Below are 20158 nucleotides of genomic sequence, written 5' to 3'. Positions count from 1 at the left end.
TGCAAGTACATCCCTTGGTGGGGATGGAGGAGTTCCCCTGTGTATGTGCCGCCCCGTCTCCCTCTCTGGCGGGTGCAGGGAGTCTCATCTCTGATGAGAGTATTGAGCTCTGCGGAAAGGCCTCTCGCAGGGCATTCCGGAACGGGGTCCCCAAATGCATGTGCCGAACAATTTCACATGCACCTTCTGGGGACAGGAACGTGCCTTCCCTCAGGGTCCCTGCCCCTAAAAGGGCTATGACTCTTGGTGCCTTCGAACATCCTAGGCAGCACGAGGGCGGGGACGTCTGTGGGGAGTGCTGGCGGGGCAAACACTCGGAGTCCAAGGACACAGCCGCTCCTTGGGCTCCATTTCTCCAGGCTGCTCAGCTCGCTCGCTGGGCTTTGCTTCCCTTCTCTGTTAGATGAAGGTGTTGGCTTCTCACTGCTGAAAGTGGGCAAACTCTACTTGGGGGAATGCCCCGGTGGAGCATCTGGGGGTCGGGAGTGCACGGGCCTGCACTCCACCTGGATGCCTGGGACGACAGACATGACAGACATATTTCAGTCTCAGCCACACAAAGGCTCACCAGACTCTGGCTCTTCATTCGCTCAGTCTGGCAAAAATAAGGCTTCAGAGGCCAGGGTGGGGCAGGGCTTTCAGAAGGTCCCTGTATCTGGGCAAAGACGGGAAAGGAAGTTTGGAGTTGGGCTGGCCAGCACCCCTAGCCCCCTAAGCCCTGGCTCCCAGCCTTGGCCTTCCTCACAGCAAGTGGGGTTTGTTGGGAGTTTCGTGGGTATGGTTTCCCCACGGTGCACTGTGTGGCTTTACTGCCTTGTTTGTAGGTAGAGCCCTGTGAGGTGAGGTGGGTCCTGCTGGTGGCAGGACAGGGGGCTGGCTGCCCCTCACTGCCCGCCAGGGCTCACTCTGCACCCCCTCCCCCTAGAACCGACACTGCCTCCTGGACATTGCTCCGCACGCTATTGAGCGGCTCCACCACATGCACATCTACCCCATTGTCATCTTCATCCACTACAAGAGCGCCAAGCACATCAAGTAGGTAACTGGCCCCCTGGGCTCCGCTGGGGCCTTGTCACAGGTGGGGCTGGGAGCCCAAGTAGGGAGCAGGGTGTGTTGGGGTGGGGGGTTGAGGAATGAGAGATGGGCCTGTGGGTCTTGAAATAGGCAGTACGTGTAGAAAATGACCCTTCCCTCTCGGCCCTGTCCCCTACTCAGAGGTGGTGTCAGCCAAGCACAGCCCCTTCCTCGCGCCCCTCCGCCATTTGGGTGCTGCCGCTGTTTTTTTGGGCATGGCCAGCTTGGTCTGCACAGCTCCCCTCTCCTCCCCCAGCCCCCTTTCCTCTCTACGTGCTGCTTAGGAGCAGGGGAGCCAGTGGCCTGGGCATAGTCCTACTCAGCCCCGAGCTGGCTCATGACTCAGGAGCTGGTTGGCCAGCTCCTGTGCTGGTTGGGCCAAGGGCTCACCAAGGCCCTGCTCCATTTTGCCTTTCTGTGCTGCTGAGCTTCTGGGACCTGCGCTAGGGGCTGCTGGTGCATCTGTTCCAAGTGTGTGTGCTGGGGGGCCCTCCTTCCCCCATCTGCCCAGAGCTACCCCAACAGCCTACAGGCTGTTGCTGTGCTTTATGTGGGGAGCACATGGGGCCTCCCTCCACAGCCTACCCCTGCCTTGATGGGGCCCCTGTTAGCCTGGACAGAGGAAGGAAAGAGGGCCTGGAGGAGGCTCAGTGCTCAGCCTGGTGTCTGGCTGTCCCCACAGGGAGCAGAGAGACCCCATCTACCTGAGGGACAAGGTGACTCAGAGGCATTCCAAAGAGCAGTTTGAGGCGGCGCAGAAGCTTGAGCAGGAGTACAGCAGGTACTTCACAGGTAGGTGTGCGTGGGCCTGGAGTGGGGAGCAGGCAGCAGGGAAGGAAGCAGACCAAGGCTGTTTTCTTAGCCGTGGAGAAGCCCGTGCTTTCTACATGCTCCCAAGTGCTGTCATGAGCACGTTCCTGACAAGTCAGGTGTTCAGATCGCAGTCCCTGGCCAACGTCAGGATTCTTACAGGTTGAATGTTAAGCTCACCGATCTTGGCCTCAGGTCCTGCCTGGCTTGCCTGCTCATTTTCACACGTGCAGTGGTGGGTCTGTCCCATAGCACAGGTGCAGTTTAGTGCAGCCACAGTGTCCCCAGGCAGGGCGGGGACTGGAGCAGCCCCCAGTGTGCCAGCAGTGTGGGCAGCGGAGGCTAGGGGCCCATCTGTCCCTAGCACCCTCCAGGGCAGTCCCGTTTTGCAGCGGGATTTGGCAAACCCCCCTCCAAAAAAAAAAAGCAAAAAACAAAACAAAAAAAACAATGCTGTCCCCTTACCATCTCTGGTCTTCAAAGTGAAACAAACTCAGTGAAGTGTTGTTCTATTTTACCTTCTGGCCTTCAGCCTCTTTGGGAAAGTCTGTCATTTGCAGGGCATTAGCATTTGCAGTCACAGAGGATGGGACAGGGATTCTAACTGCATTGTGGAGAGTGTTATGATCTAGTCCAGGGACCTGGGCTTGGTGCCCATGTGTGTGTAGGTATGTGCAGGTGTGCATGCCTCCGTGTGTGTGTGTGTGTGTATGTGTGAACTTTCATTTCCAATTCCTCACAGACTGGTATTTAGCCAAATACACTGACAATTCCTAGAGAGATGAAAATTTAAAACTCTAAGTCTTGCAAAAGGTAAGCTCTATTTTTTTCTTGTTAGATTCAACAGACATAAAATTACGACATCCTGTTTCCATAGCAGTTTCTAGACACTCGCTGTCAATTTCTGAGCATGCCTTGTTGCAGTAGGGGCTTGGTTTGTGTCCAGGTGCTGTTATGTGGAGCACACTGGAGTACCCCTGGCCTGGTGTCTATAGACCCCTTTGTCAAACTCCTATAGTACAGGGCTGGCCCAAGTTGGTGTCATCATCTTGCTGTGACTCTCCTCTTGGCCATGAGCTATCTGGCTCCTTAAACTTGTCGTTTCCTGCAGAATCCTGCTAATGATTAGACCCCCGCCACATGTCCTCCAAACTTCCTTCTGATGCCCTGGGATTCCCCCAACCATTGCAAACCCAACCCAGGGTGTTAACTGCGGTGGGGTGGGCAGTTTACATATGAGTGATCAACTCAAGAGGGGCAATTTTCTTTCCCAGTTTCTTGCTGGTGAAGGAGAGTCAGGTGGGGATGGAGCAGAGTGCCAAGGAGCACAAAGCAGACAGCCACACAGTAGAAAGAGTGAAAGCTGTACTGCCTTGCCTCAAACCTGGGGTCTTACTCTGAGCTGAATGACGTGTCTGGGGGGCTCTTTTGCAGGGGTCATCCAGGGAGGAGCCCTGTCAAGCATTTGCACTCAGATCTTGGCAATGGTCAATCAAGAACAAAATAAAGTCCTGTGGATTCCAGCCTGCCCGCTCTAGGAGAATGCTGTGCTGTGGATGACTGCAGCTGGCCGCCTGAGGGGACGCCAGGCTCAGCTCTTTTCTAGCGACTGAAAGTAGAAGTCTGTCCGTCTATGAACATGCAGGGGAAGGATCCGGAACCAGGACCCAGAAGCACCTCCTTTGTAGACAGAGGGCCACGGCTGCATGCGATCCAGGCCCAGGCCCACACACTCTGCCCGTGTCACACGTGTGCTTTAACACAAAACAGATAACACTAAAGACGGGTTCAGCACCCACCTTTCTTTAGCCAGCTGATCAGAGATGCTGCAAAGAGAACCTTTCGGATCACTCGTTTACAAGCCTTTTCTAAGTATTTGGTGGTTTATGTTTACTTGAACGGCTCCATGTTGCCGGTGCCCAGCCCCTGTCCCCTCTGTCAACCCCCTGTCGCTTTGGTGTTGGTTTCGTTCCCGTCTTCAGCAAAACGACCTTGGAACCTCAATGGGGGCTGCTTTGCTTTGGGAGGTTCTTGTTGGTGGGACCAGAGCTTTGACAAACCTCCTGCTCCTTGGTGGCACCTCTCCTGGAAGGACGTCACAACTCCAGGTGCTCAGACTGCCTGTGGCAGCAGAACCAGTGCCTTTGGCATTTTCCTCCCACACTGGGGAAGGTGACTTTGGCATTCTTACAAACTCGTCTCTCGGCCTTTCTCTCCTGCCTTCCACAGCCTCTCGTTTCTCCTCCATCTGTGCTTATTACTTGAGCACTGTGTCTGCTCCGTGAGAGCTGCGTGGGCAGGGCTGCAGTGGGGTCCAGGTGGTGTTCAGCTGTGCTGATGCCTGCCATTGGGTCCTCCTTAGGCTCTGTAAGTCGTGACAGCCTTCATCAGTGCAATGTTTGCAGGGTAATTCTTAAACTTTTTAGAGGGTGGCAGGTACATCAGTTCTTTTTGATATGAAAACATTCATGTTTCAGACATTGAATTGAGAGCTTTTAGGGGAAGCATAATGGTTATTGTCACTATCAACAGTCTAAAAAGAAAAACTGAGGTCTTTTTAATCTTGATTACAGCACTCACGGCATGCACCCTACTCAATGTGGGTGTCTTCGTTTGGGGGCTTTTTTTTTTTTTTTTTTTTTTTGCACTTCTGAGGCTAGATATGTCTGGCTGAAGATTTGATGTGGTTCCTCCTTAAGCTGTGCGTCCTGTTAATAATAGGTACTGTACTGGGCTCTGTGTAAGTGTCGTTGGGGTAGGACCTATATTTTAATACTGTTCCTAACATTTCATTTTACTAGCGAGAAATCTTTGATTTCATTTTATTCTTTGTAATTCTAGACACTAGATTGTAGTTTAGCCATAACTGATGTTTTTTAAAAAGGGATATATTTTCTTGCACAGTTGTTCAAAAAAGAGACAAGTTTCAGTCCTCAATGCTGTCCTTTGTTTTACAGGTACAAGTTTTCTAGCTCAGACAAACTATGAAAAACTGTAGACTATTCTCAAGGTATTAACTCGCAGACCCTCTGGGGGTAGGGGCTGTTTTCTAAGTTACAGGCAGAGTGGGACTGAGATGGTACAGTGTGCACAGACAGGTACTGAGCTGACAGACTGGGATTTTCTGTACTAAAATGTTACTTTGTATCAAAAGTTAAACAGGCTTTAGTACAACAAATAAAGGTCAATTTCTGTAAGGCTGTGTTTGAAGATGCGAGTTTTTAATCTCTTCCTAGTCAGTCAGCTTTCCTGTATTTCTAAACTTGAGACAGCTTCTCCTCTGCAGCGCGTAGCTGGAGTTGGCTGATGTGTAGGTTCTTTCTGTCTCACATGACAATTTGCAGTCCCTGCTACCCGCTGCATCAGCCTCTCTCTCACTCCTTCCTGCCCTTCCCTGCCACCCATCTGTCCAGTGTGGCATGAACTGGTGACTGCAGCCAGGCTGCCCATCTGTGTGAGACCCAGATTCTGCCCTCTGGCCCTCACATTCAATTCTGCAGGCTTGGGAAAAGCAAAAGGGAGTGAGCTGAGTGCTCTGGGTAGCATTCTCAGTCAGGGCCCTGTCTGGGGCCCTTGGCTGGGAATGGCCCCACCTGCTTGGGGGCTGCTTTGTAGTACCTGACAGCATCACACTGGGAGATCACCCAGCATTGCTGGACTCCCAGAACAGCCCACATGGGCCTGAACTCCGTGTTGCAAGGTGATGAGGAAGTTGGGAGGCTGGGCCTTTAGCTGCAGGAAGCCAGGTTGAGGCCTGGGGCAGAGCAGAGCCCTCCTTCTCTGATCCTTTTTCTTGGAGGGGCTTGGGGGCAGAATGTTCTCCAGAAGCCTCACTCACACTGTACTGGTGGCCAGGCTGGTGGGGGCAGACTGGTGTGGATGCCTCCCTCATCATTTCCTGCTGGGTGAAGTTCCACTGTGGCCCTGCAGTCTTGATCTCACCTGTGGCCACGGGGTGTCACAGAGCTGTGCGGGGCTCTGGTAGTTGGAGTGGGCCCTTGTGTCCATAGGGACAGGGCCTGCCTCTGTCTCCTTGACAGCCCACACCCTGCGCCATCCTCAGAATGGGCAGCAGAGCCGTTGATATATTTTTTTTTTGAGACGGAGTTTCGCTCTCGTTGCCCAGTCTGGAGTGCAGTGGCATGCTCTCAGCTCACTGCAGCCTCTACCTGCTGGGTTCAAGTGATTCTCCTGCCTTAGCCTCCTGAGTAGCTGGGATTACAGGCATGCGCCACCACACCTGGCTAATTTTGTATTTTTAGTAGAGACGGGGTTTCTCCATGTTGGTCAGGCTGGTCTCAAACTCCCGACCTCAGGTGATCTGCCTGCCTCGGCCTCCCAAAGTGCTGGGATTACAGGCATGAGCCACCACTCCCGGCCTAACACGATGGATTTTAAGTCACTGACTGGGCAGATGGGGGTGTAGGGGTTGGGGTGGTGGCTGCTGGTTTTAGGGCTGGTTTCTTTCACAGAGCTCAGGTGTGATGCCAAACCTTCACAGTTGCACTTAGGCCATTGTGATTTTATTTTCTTCTTTAGATTTTTCTGTAATTTCCAGATTTTCTACAGGTACCTTGGTTTTCTTTTATAATTACAAGGGGGGAAAAATCCTATGTCTTTTTCAGGTGGAAGGCACTTAAGTCACTGAGATCGCTCTTTCTGGACACACGGGCCTTGCAGGGCAGCCCCGAGACATGCTGTCAAGCAGCCCTGAAAGGATTTGTACCCTGGTGGGTTAGAGGCTTATTTACCCCACATGGAGACCGTGCTGGGGGGCGGGGTTGTGGGCACAGCCAAATGGGCCTCCTCCTGGAGGTGGTGTCTGTCTCACGCTGGCTCAGATCATTCTGGAAAGGCAGAGCAGATTTTCAACTCCAGCCATGAGACCAAGAAATTGAATATGAGATGACCTCTGCGGCCCCTTCCCATGCTAACAGCTACGATTCTGTGATATGGGTGGGCAACAGGACTCAAATGGAGCTTGACTTTGCTCCTGGCCTAGCAGAGACTGTGGGAAACCCCAGCTTCAAGGCAGGAGGAGACCTCATGCTTAGGCGCGGACCCTGAGCAGCTCTGGAGTAGAAGCCGAGCACCGGCCAGAAGCCTCAGGCCTTTCTTTCCAGCCAAGACAAAGCTTTGAGGCTCAACAGCAGTGGGCTAACCAGAGGCTTGGGGAAGCCGAGCTGCCACCTCCTGTGGGGTTGATGAGACACAGGGCCACAAGGGTCATGATGTCAAAGATGAAGAGAAACGTGAAGTACAGGAAGGGATGCAGAGTGAACATAAACCGCAGACAAGGGTGCACGTGCTGGCATGGGAACGGTGGACCTCTCAGCAGATGGGGGCTCCAGGGCGGGTGGGCCTTCTGTACTGCTCCCTTCTGCTACTTTTCTGGCCTGTGGGTTCCCTCACCCTTCTCTTGTCCGTCCATACTCTTTCATTTGCTCTCCCTTTGTAGAATATAGTCTCTGGCCTCCTAATGGTTCCCGTTTAGTTCTCCCTATTACTATGTGTTTTTATCTCTTTTTTTCCCCAACTGTGAAAGATGTCATCCATAGAGAAGAGCATATCCAATATAAGTGTATAGTTTTGTTATTAAGTAGAGATGGGATCTTGCTATGTTGCCCAGGCTGGTTTTGAGCTCCTGGGCTCAAACAAACAGTCCTCCCACCTTAGCCTCCCCAAGTGCTGGGATTACAGGCATGAGCCACTGTGCCTGGCCATAAATGCATAGTTTAAAGAGTAAAATGGATAGTGTTTCCATCTTTAAGGAACAGAACACTACCAACTACCTTAGAAGCACTCATATGTCTTCACCCGGTTGAATGCCCCACCCTCTCTACCAAAGTAAGTGCTAGCCTGACCTGTAGTGAATAATTTACTTGCTCTTCACATATTGTTCATTTTTAAAAACATTGAGCATCAAGCACAGATTAGCTGTGTGGGGAAAGCACAGTGTTTCCAATGTTGAATGAAGTCTGCTGGAGAACATAATGTGATCTCAAGGTCAGAGTGGACCTCAGCTTCTCCAAGAATTTACAAGGGGCCCTTCTGGGGAAGCCAGGGAGCAGCAAGGCTTGAATGAGTCCTGGGCGTAGCAGGGCTGCCACCATCAGGGCCTGTGGCCACACTATCCATGGACCAGACCCTGATCATCTGGCAAGAATGTGGATGGAGTGTGCCGGCTGCTGAGTTCTGTTTTTGTAGTCCCCACAGCTGACCTTTTGATTTCGGGAGGATGTCAAAGCCGAGCGCTGCTGTGGGATGGAGTGAGGATCTTCAGCTGATCTGGAGGGCAGGAAGCTTCTCCATCAAGTCAAGGTAAGCCGAGTAGAAAGAATGTGAATGGGATCGCCCGGTTGACCTGTCCTCAGCTGAGCTGCGGGAAGCCCGCAGGGATCTTGGTGCTGAGGGCTCCTGACCTGTCTGTCCTGAATCCTTGCTCCAGGCCAGAATCACTGCCCTCGGGGTCTGGTGCCAGCTCTCATCTTGACACCTCTCCTCTATTTTGCTGAGAATCTCCTGGGAATGTTGACTTCTTTTGATTTTCCTGTCCTCCTCTCCTTCGATGGATCTGTTTCCTGTGAGGAAACACTTGAGGAGAAAGGCTTAGCCTCGGATCTGAATTCTTAATCCACAGGAGGGTCACTGGGTTTATCTTCTCCTATGCATCATCTTCTTGAACAGGGCTGGATGAAGTAAAAACTAGCAAAGTCTGGCCGGGCGCGGTGGCTCACGCCTGTAATCCCAGCACTTTGGGAGGCTGAGGCGGGCGGATCACAAGGTCAGGAGATCGAGACTATCCTGATTAACGCGGTGCAACCCTGTCTCTACTAAAAATCCAAAAATTTGACCGGGTGTGGTGGCAGGCACCTATAGTCTCAGCTACTCGGGAGGCTGAGGCAGGAGAATGGCGTGAACCTGGGAGGCGGAGCTTGCAGTGAGCCGAGATCGTGCACTGCACTCCAGCCTGGGCAACAGAGCGAGACTCCATCTCAGAAACAAAAACAAAAAACAAAGAAACTAGCAAAATCTGTGTTCATCCTTGTGTGTGGATTGATATGTATGGGTTGGGAGGCTGGAGGCTGGGGTGGACACACAGACCCAGAGAGCCAAAACAGCAAGGGCCGTGAGCACCTGCTGCAGGCCACTTCCTTGTTCTTTCTGGAGCTTCAGTTATTTATGTGTTGGGGATCCTGGACAGTTCCCTCATGTTCTCTTCTCTTTTTCTTTTCTTTTTTTTTTTTTTTGAGACAGAATCTTATTCTGTCACCCAGGCTGGAGTGCAGAGGTGCAATCATAGCTCACTGTAGCCTCCAACTCCTGGGCTCAAGTGATCTTCCCGCCTCAGCCTCCCAAGTAGCTAGGACTACAGGTACAAGCCACCAAGCCCAGCCAATTTTTAAATTTTTTGTAGAAATGGGTCTCACTGTGTTGTCCAGGCTGGTCTCAAACTCCTGGCCTCATGATTCTCCCATCTTGGCCTCCCAAAGTGTTGGGATTACAGGCGTGAGCCCCTGGATCTGGCCAGCTCCCTCGTTTTTTGGTTACTCCAGTGTCGTTTTGTCATTTTACTCTTATTTTGTGGCGATTCACTCAACTTTCATCCTTCAGTCTCTTCTCTTGAGTTTTTCAGTTTTGCTAACAAGTTCTTAATTTCCAAGAACTCTTTTATATCTTCCTGTACTTGTTTCATGAATACAATATCTTATCTGAGGATAGTATTTTTTTCTTCATCCCACATAATTCCATTTCCTCTAAGGTTGTTTTTTGTTTGTTTGTTTGTTTGTTTGTTTGTTTTGCCTTGGTCTTGGTTTTGCACATTAGAGGTTTTAACTTCAGGTGTCAGGTAATCACTGGGTGTCGACTGATGAAGCCTGGGAAATGTAAAAGTCCGGATCAAATGGGTGAGAGTGCGGTCTTTTGAGTCTTTTGAGTTTCACTGTAGGATGGTCTGGCTGGGCTGTTCACTGGCGAAGCACAGCAGTGCTCTCTTTAGGTCTTCAGAGATTTGCCAGATTACCCCAAGGGGCCCTTCCTATGTGATGGGAAGGATCGGCCTGGCCGCATCTTGGAGCCCAGTAGGGGAAGAAGGCTAGGACTCTTTGCACTCAGCGTTCAGCATGACAGCATGTGGTCACTTCATCCTTTTGTTTTCAGTGTGGCGCCCATTCTCTGGATCCACGCTGGCATCCCCTAGTTCCAAACCTCACTTATACTCTCTAGAGAATAACCTCCTAGCTTCGGCCATGTTGAGGAAAAGGCTGTAGCTCTGTAGTTTGGAAACTAGGAATGGGTTTCTCACCCAGCTTTTACCCATTCCATACTTAAGCCTCCCCTCCACCCCAACTTCCATGGGGTAACAACGCCACAGTTCTGTGCATTTAAAGATTCTTAGCATTTTCTTCTGCTGGTTTTGGGTGTGGTATTCTCAGGTCTGCTAAGGAATTTGCCACTGGTCTCTCTCCTTTTCAACTTCTAAAATGATTTTGTGGTTGTTGCCCCTCTGCTTTCTCTGTATTTCTAAATTAATATCCTTTTAAAAGAAATTCTTTTACTATATTTACTGTTTTGTAGTAGGATTTTAATAGAGGAGCAAAATTAAGTTTATATATCAATCTGTGATTTCTTAACCCCAAAGTAAGGTTTTTCTTTGCTATTATTTTACTGTCATTTATTGGAGTCTTGAATGGCCTAAAATGTATACCTTATTCCTTCTAACAGCAGCATCCCCTTCTAATTTTTGGGTGTGTTGGCCAGGCTTTAATTAGAGAGGAAGAACCAGTGTATTTCATATATATACAAATTTGTTAAAGGAATTGGCTTACAAGATTGTGGGTGCTGGCTAAGCAAGTCCAGAATCAGGGAGGTCATGGGCACAGACCACAACTGTTGTCTATGGGCAGTCAGGAGGGAAGTGAATGAGCAGAATGGAACTCCACAGGCACAAGTACAGCAGACGCCACTGCCCGTGGGTGGAATTTCTTTTCTTTTTCAGGGAAGCTTCAACTTTTAAGGCCTTTTTAGGCTTCTGCTTTTAAAGCTTTTCAACTGATTGAATCGGGCTCACCCAGATCTTTCAGGATACTCTTTTTTTTTTTTTTTTTTTTGAGACGGAGTCTTGCTCTGTCGCTCAGGCTGGAGTGCAGAGATTTGGCTCACTGCAAGCTCTGCCTCCCAGGTTCATGCCATTCTCCTGCCTCAGCCTCCCAAGTAGCTGGGACTACAGACACCTGCCACCACGCCCGGCTAATTTTTTGTATTTTTCAGTAGAGATGGGTTTCACCGTGTTAGCCAGGATGGTCTCGGTCTCCTGACCTCATGATCCACCCATTTCAGCCTCCCAAAGTGCTGGGATTACAGGTGTGAGCCACCACACCCGGTCCAGGATACTCTTAATATTCATCACATCTGCAAAATACCTTCACAGCAGCACCTAGCTTACATAACTAGGGACTGTCACTGAGCCAACTTGACATGTACACACACACACATACACACACATCATCACAGTGGGTTTACCAGTAAATTTCTTCACTAGTTTCCCATAACTGGGCATTTGGATTACATTCTTGTTGTTACTGTTATTTGTGTTTATAGACTTATTTAACATTATACTTACAGAAGCTTCTGTGGGGAGTTTTTAGTTTATAGATAAGGACATCAGGACCGTCAATTACAGTAAACTGCCTGAGCTGTTCTCTTATGCTGTGTACCATTAAGAATAAAAGAAAATTTGTTTTTTTCTGAATTGCTGTCACAGATGGGATGTGCTGTGAGGAAGCTTAGGAACATGTAAGCTACTTTAACGTTCTCTCACTTAAGTCATTTAAAGATGGGCAGAGGTGCTGAGAACTAAGTAAATATGACAATAAGAAGTGGGAATGGCAGGGCCTTAGGTGCCCACCTGCAGACTAGAGTGCTGTGTGGGGCCAGGCTGTGCCCCGAGCACATGTAGGGTGTGTGGCTGGTATCTGACACACATCTTAGAACACAGAGTGGAACAGAACAGAATCAAAAAGTTGCTTCACCTTCAGCAACAATACATGCTGGTGTTGCTTTTCCATAGAAATAAAAAGTGATAAATCTAAAATTACATGATATTTTGCTGTAAATAACAGCTCATTTTTATTAAGGTTATCTGCTAATAATAGAATGAAGATAAAATACATTTAACCTTTGTATTTTACAAGTTTTAAGTTTTTCTTGATGCTTGGTAACCAGTTTTTGCATTTTTGTGTTTGAGATATATTAAATATTTACTTTTGTTAATATATTGTATAATTTCTAAATCGTTCCTCTTGTTCTTAAAAACCAATGTACTTTTTCAAATTGCATTTTTCATAACACCCTAAATACTTATTACTTAGTAAAAATACTAAATATTTTTAAGGGCTACAAGATTTGGACTCAGCAGTTGATTCCAGGAGGCTGCTGCTTGAGGGAATCTTCATTTGTGATGAACACAATTGTTTGTTTAAAACCAAAAATCTCAAGAGTTGAATCTGAAAGATGTGTGTCCATGTACATATCCTTGAAGATCAGAAGGCAGGTTCCTTATTTCAGGTTAAAGCACAGATAATTGGCCCTTAGAAATGGAACCAATCAAAATGTCTACAAATGCAGAAGACCATGAGAGGGAATCCTACCAGGAGAACATCTTTGGGTCCCCTCAGGCTCCTCACTCCAGTTACCCCAACAATTGGAGAAGAAAGGCCCAGGTATTGGGGAACAATGCCAAAGCAATGCTTGATCCTGGCTGGAGCCAGTTCTTCTGCCCTGTACCACTGGGCTTGATTTTCCTGTGTGGTGTAATAGATGGATTATATGGTACTGTCAATGTCGTTAGTATTAAGAGGTTAGAGTTACCACTTATAACCCAACTCCCTGGTCAGCAAAATCCTGTGCAATATCTACGCTGCCTGGGAACGGAGCTCAGGATGACAAGCCAACTGCAGATGAAGTTGTGTCAATATCCAAATGTGTTCCTGATGATACGTTCTTCTGTGCTGTTGTTGGATCTGCAGAAGATCATTGCCAATGCTGATCAGGTTCAGAGAGGTTTAAAGCCTTCATGCTGTCTATTCACAAGTGGGAACTGACTCAGTCTCTTAATCACAGCTCTGCCGCACCTGTTGATTAGGTCAGTGTGCAGCCTTGGGCTAATCTGTCATAATGGCATCATTATGACATCATTCTAGAACCCAGGTACAGAACTAGCTGAGCAGTCAAGATGGTGGCCGCACATGCCCAGGTGACAAAAGCCAACACAGACCAGTGTATGGATGGGACAATTGTAATCCCTATAGGCAGCAGCAGAGATCCAGCCATTCCTGGCTGCAGTGAAAGAGGTTAAAAAGGCTCTCGGAAAGTTTGACCTGTGCCCAGATGCCACCTGGTACCCCACAAGGATTAAACTGTCATCCAAGAGGTTTCCTAGTCATTCCACAGCAGCCAGTTGGTGGAACAAGAAACGCACAACATCATGTGCTGGGCTCAAAGCCCTGGAAAGGAGAGCAGGAACTATAATCACGATACTTTGTGCTTGTCACTGCATCAGCCTGCATGGTCAGGCATGTGGGCATCCCCTAGGGGACACAGTGCCCTCAAGCTTATTAGATAGCTAGATATGACAACTGAACCATTCTGTGGGGGATGAATTCAGGGATGAAAAACAGAGGCCCACAGGGGGCATGGTGCATGTCCCCACAGTGGGGAGCCAGCCCGTCTGTGAGAACTGCTGGCAGAAAACATTCCTCTTCCAAAACTGCGGGCCTCAGATGACCCCCAGGACCAGGTGGAGGCCTGACTTCTTGATTGCATGAAGGATCTCGCAGGCCACACCTCCGAGCCGGGTTGACACAGGTGAATAAAGGACTGGATGATTTCAGTGGGTGGGACTGAAAACCTCTTTGGCTTGGAAGATCGCTCTCTGGAAGGATTTGGTGATCAGACCTTCCTGGGGCATTTTTTTTTCCCAAAAGTAGAAGGGATATAAAAAGATTTACACTGCCCGGCCCGCAGCGGCAGTGTGCCTGCGGCAGGTGGCCACTCGGGTGTTTATGTCGGGTCGTGGGGTGTCACGGCAGCCTGGCAGACTACCTGATCAGCAGCGGCACCAGCTACGTGCCCGAGGACGGGCTCACCGTGCAGCAGCTCTTCACCAGCACCAACGGCCTCACCTACAATGACTTCCTGATTCTCCCAGGATTCATAGACTTCATAGCTGATGATGAGGTGGACCTGACCTCAGCCCTGACCCGCAAGGGCTGAAGACGCTGCTGATCTCCTCCCCTATGGACACTGACAGAGGCTGACATGGCAATCGGGATGGCTCTGATGGGAGGTATTGGTTTCATTCACCACAACTGCACCCCAGAGTTCGAGGCCAATGAGGTGCGGAAGGTCAAGAAGTTTGAACAGGGCTTCATCACGGACCCTGTGGTGCTGAGCCCCTTGCACACCGTGGGTGATGTGCTTGGAGGCCAAGATGCTGCATGGCTTCTCTGGTATCCCCCTCACTGAGACGGGCACCATGGGCAGCAAGCTGGTGGGCATCATCACCTCCCGAGACGTCGACTTTCTTGCTAAGAAGGAGCACACCACCTTCATCAGTGAGGTGATGACGCCAAGGATGGAACTGGTGGTGGCTGACGTTGAAAGGTGTGACGTTGAAAGAGGCAAATGAGATCCTGCAGCGTAGCAAGAAAGGGAAGCTGCCTATCGTCAGTGATCGCGATGAGCTGGTGGCCATCATTGCCCGCACTGACCTGAAGAAGAATCGAGACTACCCTCTGGCCTCCAAGGATTCCCACAAACAGCTGCTGTGCGGGGCAGCTGTGGGCACCCGTGAGGATGACAAATGCCACCTGGACCTGCTCACCCAGGTGGGTGTCAACGTTGTAGTCTTGGACTCATCCCAAGGGAGCTCGGTGTATCAGATCACCATGGTGCATTACATCAAACAGAAGTACCCCCACCTCCAGGTGATTGGGGGGAACGTGGTGACAGCAGCCCAGGCCAAGAACCTGATGGACGCTCGTGTGGACGGGCTGCATGTGGGCATGGGCTACGGCTCCATCTGCATTACCCAGGAAGTGATGGCCTGCGGTTGGCCCCAGGGCACTGCTGTGTACAAGGTGGCCAAGTATGCCCAGTGCTTTGGTGTGCCCATCATAGTCGATGGTGGCATCCAGACTGTGGGGCACGTGGTCAAGGCCCTGGCCCTTGGAGCCTCCACAGTGATGATGGGCTTCTGCTGGCCATCACCACGGAGGCACCTGGTGAGTACTTCTTCTTAGAAAGGGTGCAGCTCAAGAAGTACCAGGGCATGGGCTCACTGGATGCCATGGAGAAGAGCAGCAGCAGCCAGAAACGATACTTCAGCAAGGGGGATAAGGTGAAGATCGCACAGGGTGTCTCGGGCTCCATCCAGGACAAAGGGTCCATTCAGAAGTTCATGCCCTACCTCATAGCGGGCATCCAGCACAGCTGCCAGGATATCGGGGCCCACAGCCTGTCTGTCCTTTGGTCCATGATGTACTCAGGGGAGCTCAAGTTTGAGAAGCAGACCATGTCGGCCCAGATCAAGGGTGGTGTCCATGGCCTGCACTCGTATGAGAAGCAGCTGTGATGAGGACAGCGGTGGAGGCTGAGGTGGTGGAGGGGGTGCACCCCAGTGTCCACCTTGGGGCACAGTCTCCCTCCATCACTGAGTGGTACACAGATTTGCACTATGGGTTCCCCAGCTCCTTTCCAGGGAGAGAGGAGGGGAGGTCCTGAGGGGTCTGCGGCCCCTTGCTTGGCATCCCCTGCAGAGTCAGGACTGCTTCCTGGGCCAGGCTGCCCTGGGAGCACCCCCTGCTCAGCTAGCTGGGCTCTCAGGCCCTGCACCTGCCTCAGGTCTTTCTTGCTGCAGCCTGCTGCAGCCTCCTTCAGCCTGGCCCCCACCCCAGGGGCAGGCAACCCCTCCTGGCTTCTTCTCTAGGGCAACTTCCTGCCCCCAGACCCCCAGGAAATGGTGCTGTCCTGGCCCTGCCTCTGGCCCTTCCGGGGTCCTGTCCCCTCAGCCATGTGGCACTTCTGAGCTCCTGACCTAGGCCAAGGGGAGGTCTCTGCCCCCTTCCCCGGCCCTGGGCTACCCTTGGGTCCTGCTCCTCAGGCTACTCCCCTGTTCCTGGCCCTGGGGAGGAAGCTGCCCTGGTCATGGCCACCTGCCTGTCATTCCTGACTCACCACCGTCCCGAGGTGTACCATTCCTGCCCTCTCCCTCAGCTGCAGTTGAAGGCTTTTAACTTTGCACTCTTTGGGATCACAGTTGCGTCAGTGTGTATTAAATAATCAGAATAAATCAAGCAGGTTTCAATGCCTCCAAATATATATCTATATCTATATAGATATAGATATAGATATCAGTCTCATGCCACTCTTCATCCCAAAAAGTAACATTATTTTTATGCATTTCTAAATCCCTACTGCTGCTTTCTGCAGATACCAGCTAAATCAAATGTGAATTCATGTTCCCTCCTTCACACCCAGAAGGTAGCATACATAAATTTTCAGTATCTTAATTTTTTTCCACATAACACAGAAAACAGGTGTCGTGACCCTATTGCAGTCACTGCTGTGGTGGCAAATGGACTCGTTAGAGGAGGGGAGTCCGAAAGTGCAGAACTGCCAGGCAAGGAGCAGGAGAACGCAAGTCCATGTCAGTAGGGCGAGGGTTCAAAGTGCATCCTGGGGAGCCTGCTTCCCTGGCAAAGGTGCTACCAAAATGCTAACCAGTCCTCGAGAAAGACAGAGAAGACTGGGAGAGGGGTGTGTGTATATGGGGTGGGGGTGGGGGAGCCCTGGGGCTATGTGAGCTCTTAGTGGAAGAGTTGCAGCCCCTGTCCTGGGAATCACATGTAGTGATTCCTGAGTGTAGAACAGCCATTGTGTATCCTGGGGTCACAGGGAACAGAGATCTTCTCCCGAAACTGGACAAGGAAGAGTGCCTGTCTGGGCTCACCCCCTTGATGCTTATGTGATATTTTGAGCTTGAAGTGTTGGATGAGACCTTGAGACCTGAAGGGAAGGGAGGAGCTTGGAGGGAGGAACACCAAGTATGTCAAACGTCCTGGGAAGTGAAGAAAGAAATGTATATTGGCCGCCACCAAGAAGAATATGGAAGGGAGTTTCCCCTGAGGACTAGGAGTTGTCGGTGGTCCTCCAGTACTGTGGGTGGAGATGCTGCCTTCGGGATTCACTATGGGTGATGACTGGATGGGACCAGAAAGATAAAAGGGCTGGACCTCTGTGGTCTTGTGCAGTGTGCACCACCGTGGGAATGGGCTCTAATTGCAAAACACCTGCAATGTGCCAGACATTATACTGGGTGACTTTCCTATGCTTTTATATGTTTGCCCAGGGTTAAGGTCCTTTATTCTTTTTTTTTTTTTTTTAATGGTCAGTATTTCATTGTGGCATTCTTTTATTCAAATTAAAATTAAACTTATTTTTATGGAGATCAACGTAATTAACTACATGTCTTATATAAAGAGCAATAAACCTTGTTATTTTAAAACCACACAACATTATTTTGATATTTTGAGCCAAACATGCAAAACTTGACTTAAAATTGCATATTTGATGCATTTAAGATAAATTCTAAATGAAAATCTAAATCATGCTTTTATTGTAAATATTAATATAGACACATGGAAAACATCCAAGCAGTATAAGCAAGGCATGAAGTAAAAAGTCTGAGCCCATTGACAGTGTAAAGGGTCTGACTATTACCACCTTAACTGTGATCACACTTCACTTCAGTAATAATTATAGACCACCCAAATGAGAATGAGCAGCAGCTACTTATTCTCAGCGTGGTATATACCCAGAGAGTCAGCCACAGTCACTTGCCATTGCAGACACTCAAAGGCAGTCAGCGGAGTGAGAAAGCTTTATGCTGGGAAAAGGGGAGGCTTCAGGTGAGCCTTGATCAAAGGCTGTTGGCATCTGGAGGCTGTGGGTGAGCTAACTAGAAGCAGGGTATCCTATGTGATTGGTTAGGGAAGCATATTTGGCCTTCTCTGGTTGGTCCTACTAAAGGATTTTCAAAACAGAGGCAAGAATTAGGGAAGCTGGCAGGTATTGATCAAGTCCTGGCCATTTGGGACCAAAGGCTACAGGGGTTGTTTGGCTTCCTGGACTGGTTACTGCAGACTGTGGGTCAGAGTTCTGTTTTTGTATATGATCTGCCCATGGTCTGTATATTCTAGTAGATCCCATAATGAAACCACCAGATATGAGTTACAACATGAAGTAGGTAAGTACACAGTGTCAACTGGAATGTGTTCTTGCCAAAAATCCTCCACCTGGGTCTTATCAAGGCTTTCAATCCAACTGCTGGTTTATAGGAAGTTTAGGGAATGAAGACACAATCAGGCAAATCTAAAATGAAGGATATTCTATAATGACCTGGTCTCTTCAATGCTATGGATTTAAAAAGGGCTGGGGAAGGAGGGCTGGTGGGAGGACTGTTTTAGATTGAAAGAATGTTGAGACTTGAATAACCAAATAAAATAAACATTGAAACAGGTCCAGTTTTCTCATAAAACTGAAGCTTGGGCCGGGTGCGGTGGCTCATGCCTGTAATTCTAGCACTTTAGGAGGCCAAGGTGGGTGGATCACCTGAGGTCAGGAGTTCGAGACCAGCCTGGCCCACATGGCAAAACCCCGCCTCTACTGAAATACAAAAATTAGCCAGGCGTGGTGGCATACACCTGTAATCCCAGCTACTTGGGAGGCTGAGGCAGGAGAATCACTTGAACCTGGGAGGTGGAGGTTGCAGTGAGCTAAGATGGTGCCACTTCACTCCAGCCTGGGTGAAAGAATGAAACTGTTGTCTTGAAAAAACAAAGTGCTCACTTCAGCAGCACATATTCTAAAATTGGAACGATACAGAGAAGATTAGCATGGCCCCTGTAAGGATGACACTCAAATTAGTGAAGGGTTCCATATTTAAAAAAAAACAAAAACCCTGAAGCTTGGAAAACTTACATTTGTCTTATCTGAGTTCCTTTCTTGGGAAACAAACCATCGGGCCTCCTGAATGATACCGGGAACTGAGACTTTCCAGATCACTGCCACTGGACAGTGAGGTGCACCTGCTCCTTTTTGACCAACTTCTTATCCCTGCCTCATTCCTGTTTTCCCACATGTGGTTACAATGAGATGCTGGAACCCCTTATACTACCGCCTGCTGCCTATTGACCAACTCCTCATTCCTGCCCCTCTTCTTTTCCCTTAACTTTAGTTGGTGGGAAGGGACATATTTGAGGCTGGTCTCCCTTCTCTCCGGCTGACATCACTCAAATAAAATCTTCTTCCCTGGCAATACTTGTTGCCACAGTGATTGGCTTTCTGTGTGGTGAGCAACAGGACCTAGACCAAGCCCCTGGTGATCAGCAACAACATTTGGGAAACAATTGAGATTTTCATATGGACTCAATTATATGGTATTGGGGAATCACTTATTGTGTTAGGGTGTTAATGGCATCTTGTAGGGGAATATGTTGAGGCAAGGTAAACTCAACACTTTAAAGATGCAGCATCTGAAGTAATTTCCTCTGAAATGGCTCAGTAAAAAAAAAAAATTTATAATGCAGTATGGCGAAATGTAGTCTTAGATCTAAGTGGTGAGTACATGGGTTTTCATGACAGAAAAACAGACTAGTCTGTGTGTGTACTTTTTATAATCATGTTTAGAGAGGAGTCTATTGTGCTCTATCTTAAATTCTACTTAGTAACTACTGTTGCAGTTTAATGTCTATAGGAGCAAAAAATAGTCTTGTATTCCCCTTTCATATTTTTTCCTAAACATAATTATAATCCACCTACTAGATTTTTTCCCTACCCAATGCCATGGAAATTTTCCTGTATCAGACCATGTGGATCTGCTGCATTCTTTTTTATGGCAACACACATAGTATTTATTTGGGAGAATGTACTCACTTATTGAGTATTGATAACTTCATTTTTTATAGTCTTTCCACTGTTAAAAGCATTATATTACTCTAGTCTCAAAGAAACAGTGAAGGAGGCATTGAAGGAAATAGGCTGGTTGTTTGCTGTAAGAGATAGAACGTAGGATGCTGACCAGGATGGTTGAGAAGGTGGTCAGCCCAGCCCAGAGCTGGTAATCGGAGGGGACTAGTGTCTGGAGAAGCAGCCAGGTGTGCTCATCCCTCAAGGGACACAGCACGGCCAAGGGAGGTGGGAGCCAGAGGAGAGG

The 20158-nt window shown here is 49.2% G+C and overlaps 1 protein-coding gene, 1 non-coding gene and 1 pseudogene across 3 annotated transcripts in view; all 3 read left to right on the top strand.

Annotated features, from left to right (window-relative positions):
- Positions 1-5081, top strand: part of DLG5 (discs large MAGUK scaffold protein 5) — a 136054-nt gene extending 130973 nt beyond the window's left edge. For both annotated transcript variants that reach the window (XM_016918719.4, XM_016918717.4), the window contains exons 30-32: positions 926-1035; positions 1757-1866; positions 3319-5081. In XM_016918719.4, coding sequence (XP_016774208.2) covers positions 926-1035; positions 1757-1866; positions 3319-3422 — 324 coding nt within the window. In that variant the 3' untranslated portion in view covers positions 3423-5081. The remainder of the gene's footprint in view (positions 1-925; positions 1036-1756; positions 1867-3318) is intronic.
- Positions 5082-12824: 7743 nt separating this feature from the next.
- Positions 12825-15611, top strand: LOC134807042 (inosine-5'-monophosphate dehydrogenase 1-like; annotated as a pseudogene).
- Positions 15612-18784: 3173 nt separating this feature from the next.
- On the top strand, positions 18785-18889 carry LOC112204734 (U6 spliceosomal RNA). Its single transcript, XR_002938384.1, has one exon. It is a non-coding gene; the product is annotated as a U6 spliceosomal RNA (small nuclear RNA).
- The last annotated feature ends 1269 nt before the right edge of the window (positions 18890-20158 follow it).

This window comes from Pan troglodytes, chromosome 8, assembly GCF_028858775.2.
Source record: "Pan troglodytes isolate AG18354 chromosome 8, NHGRI_mPanTro3-v2.0_pri, whole genome shotgun sequence".
NCBI lineage: Eukaryota > Metazoa > Chordata > Mammalia > Primates > Hominidae > Pan > Pan troglodytes.
The sequence above is the reverse complement of the archived record's forward strand: the minus strand, read 5'-3'. Positions and strand labels throughout refer to the sequence as shown.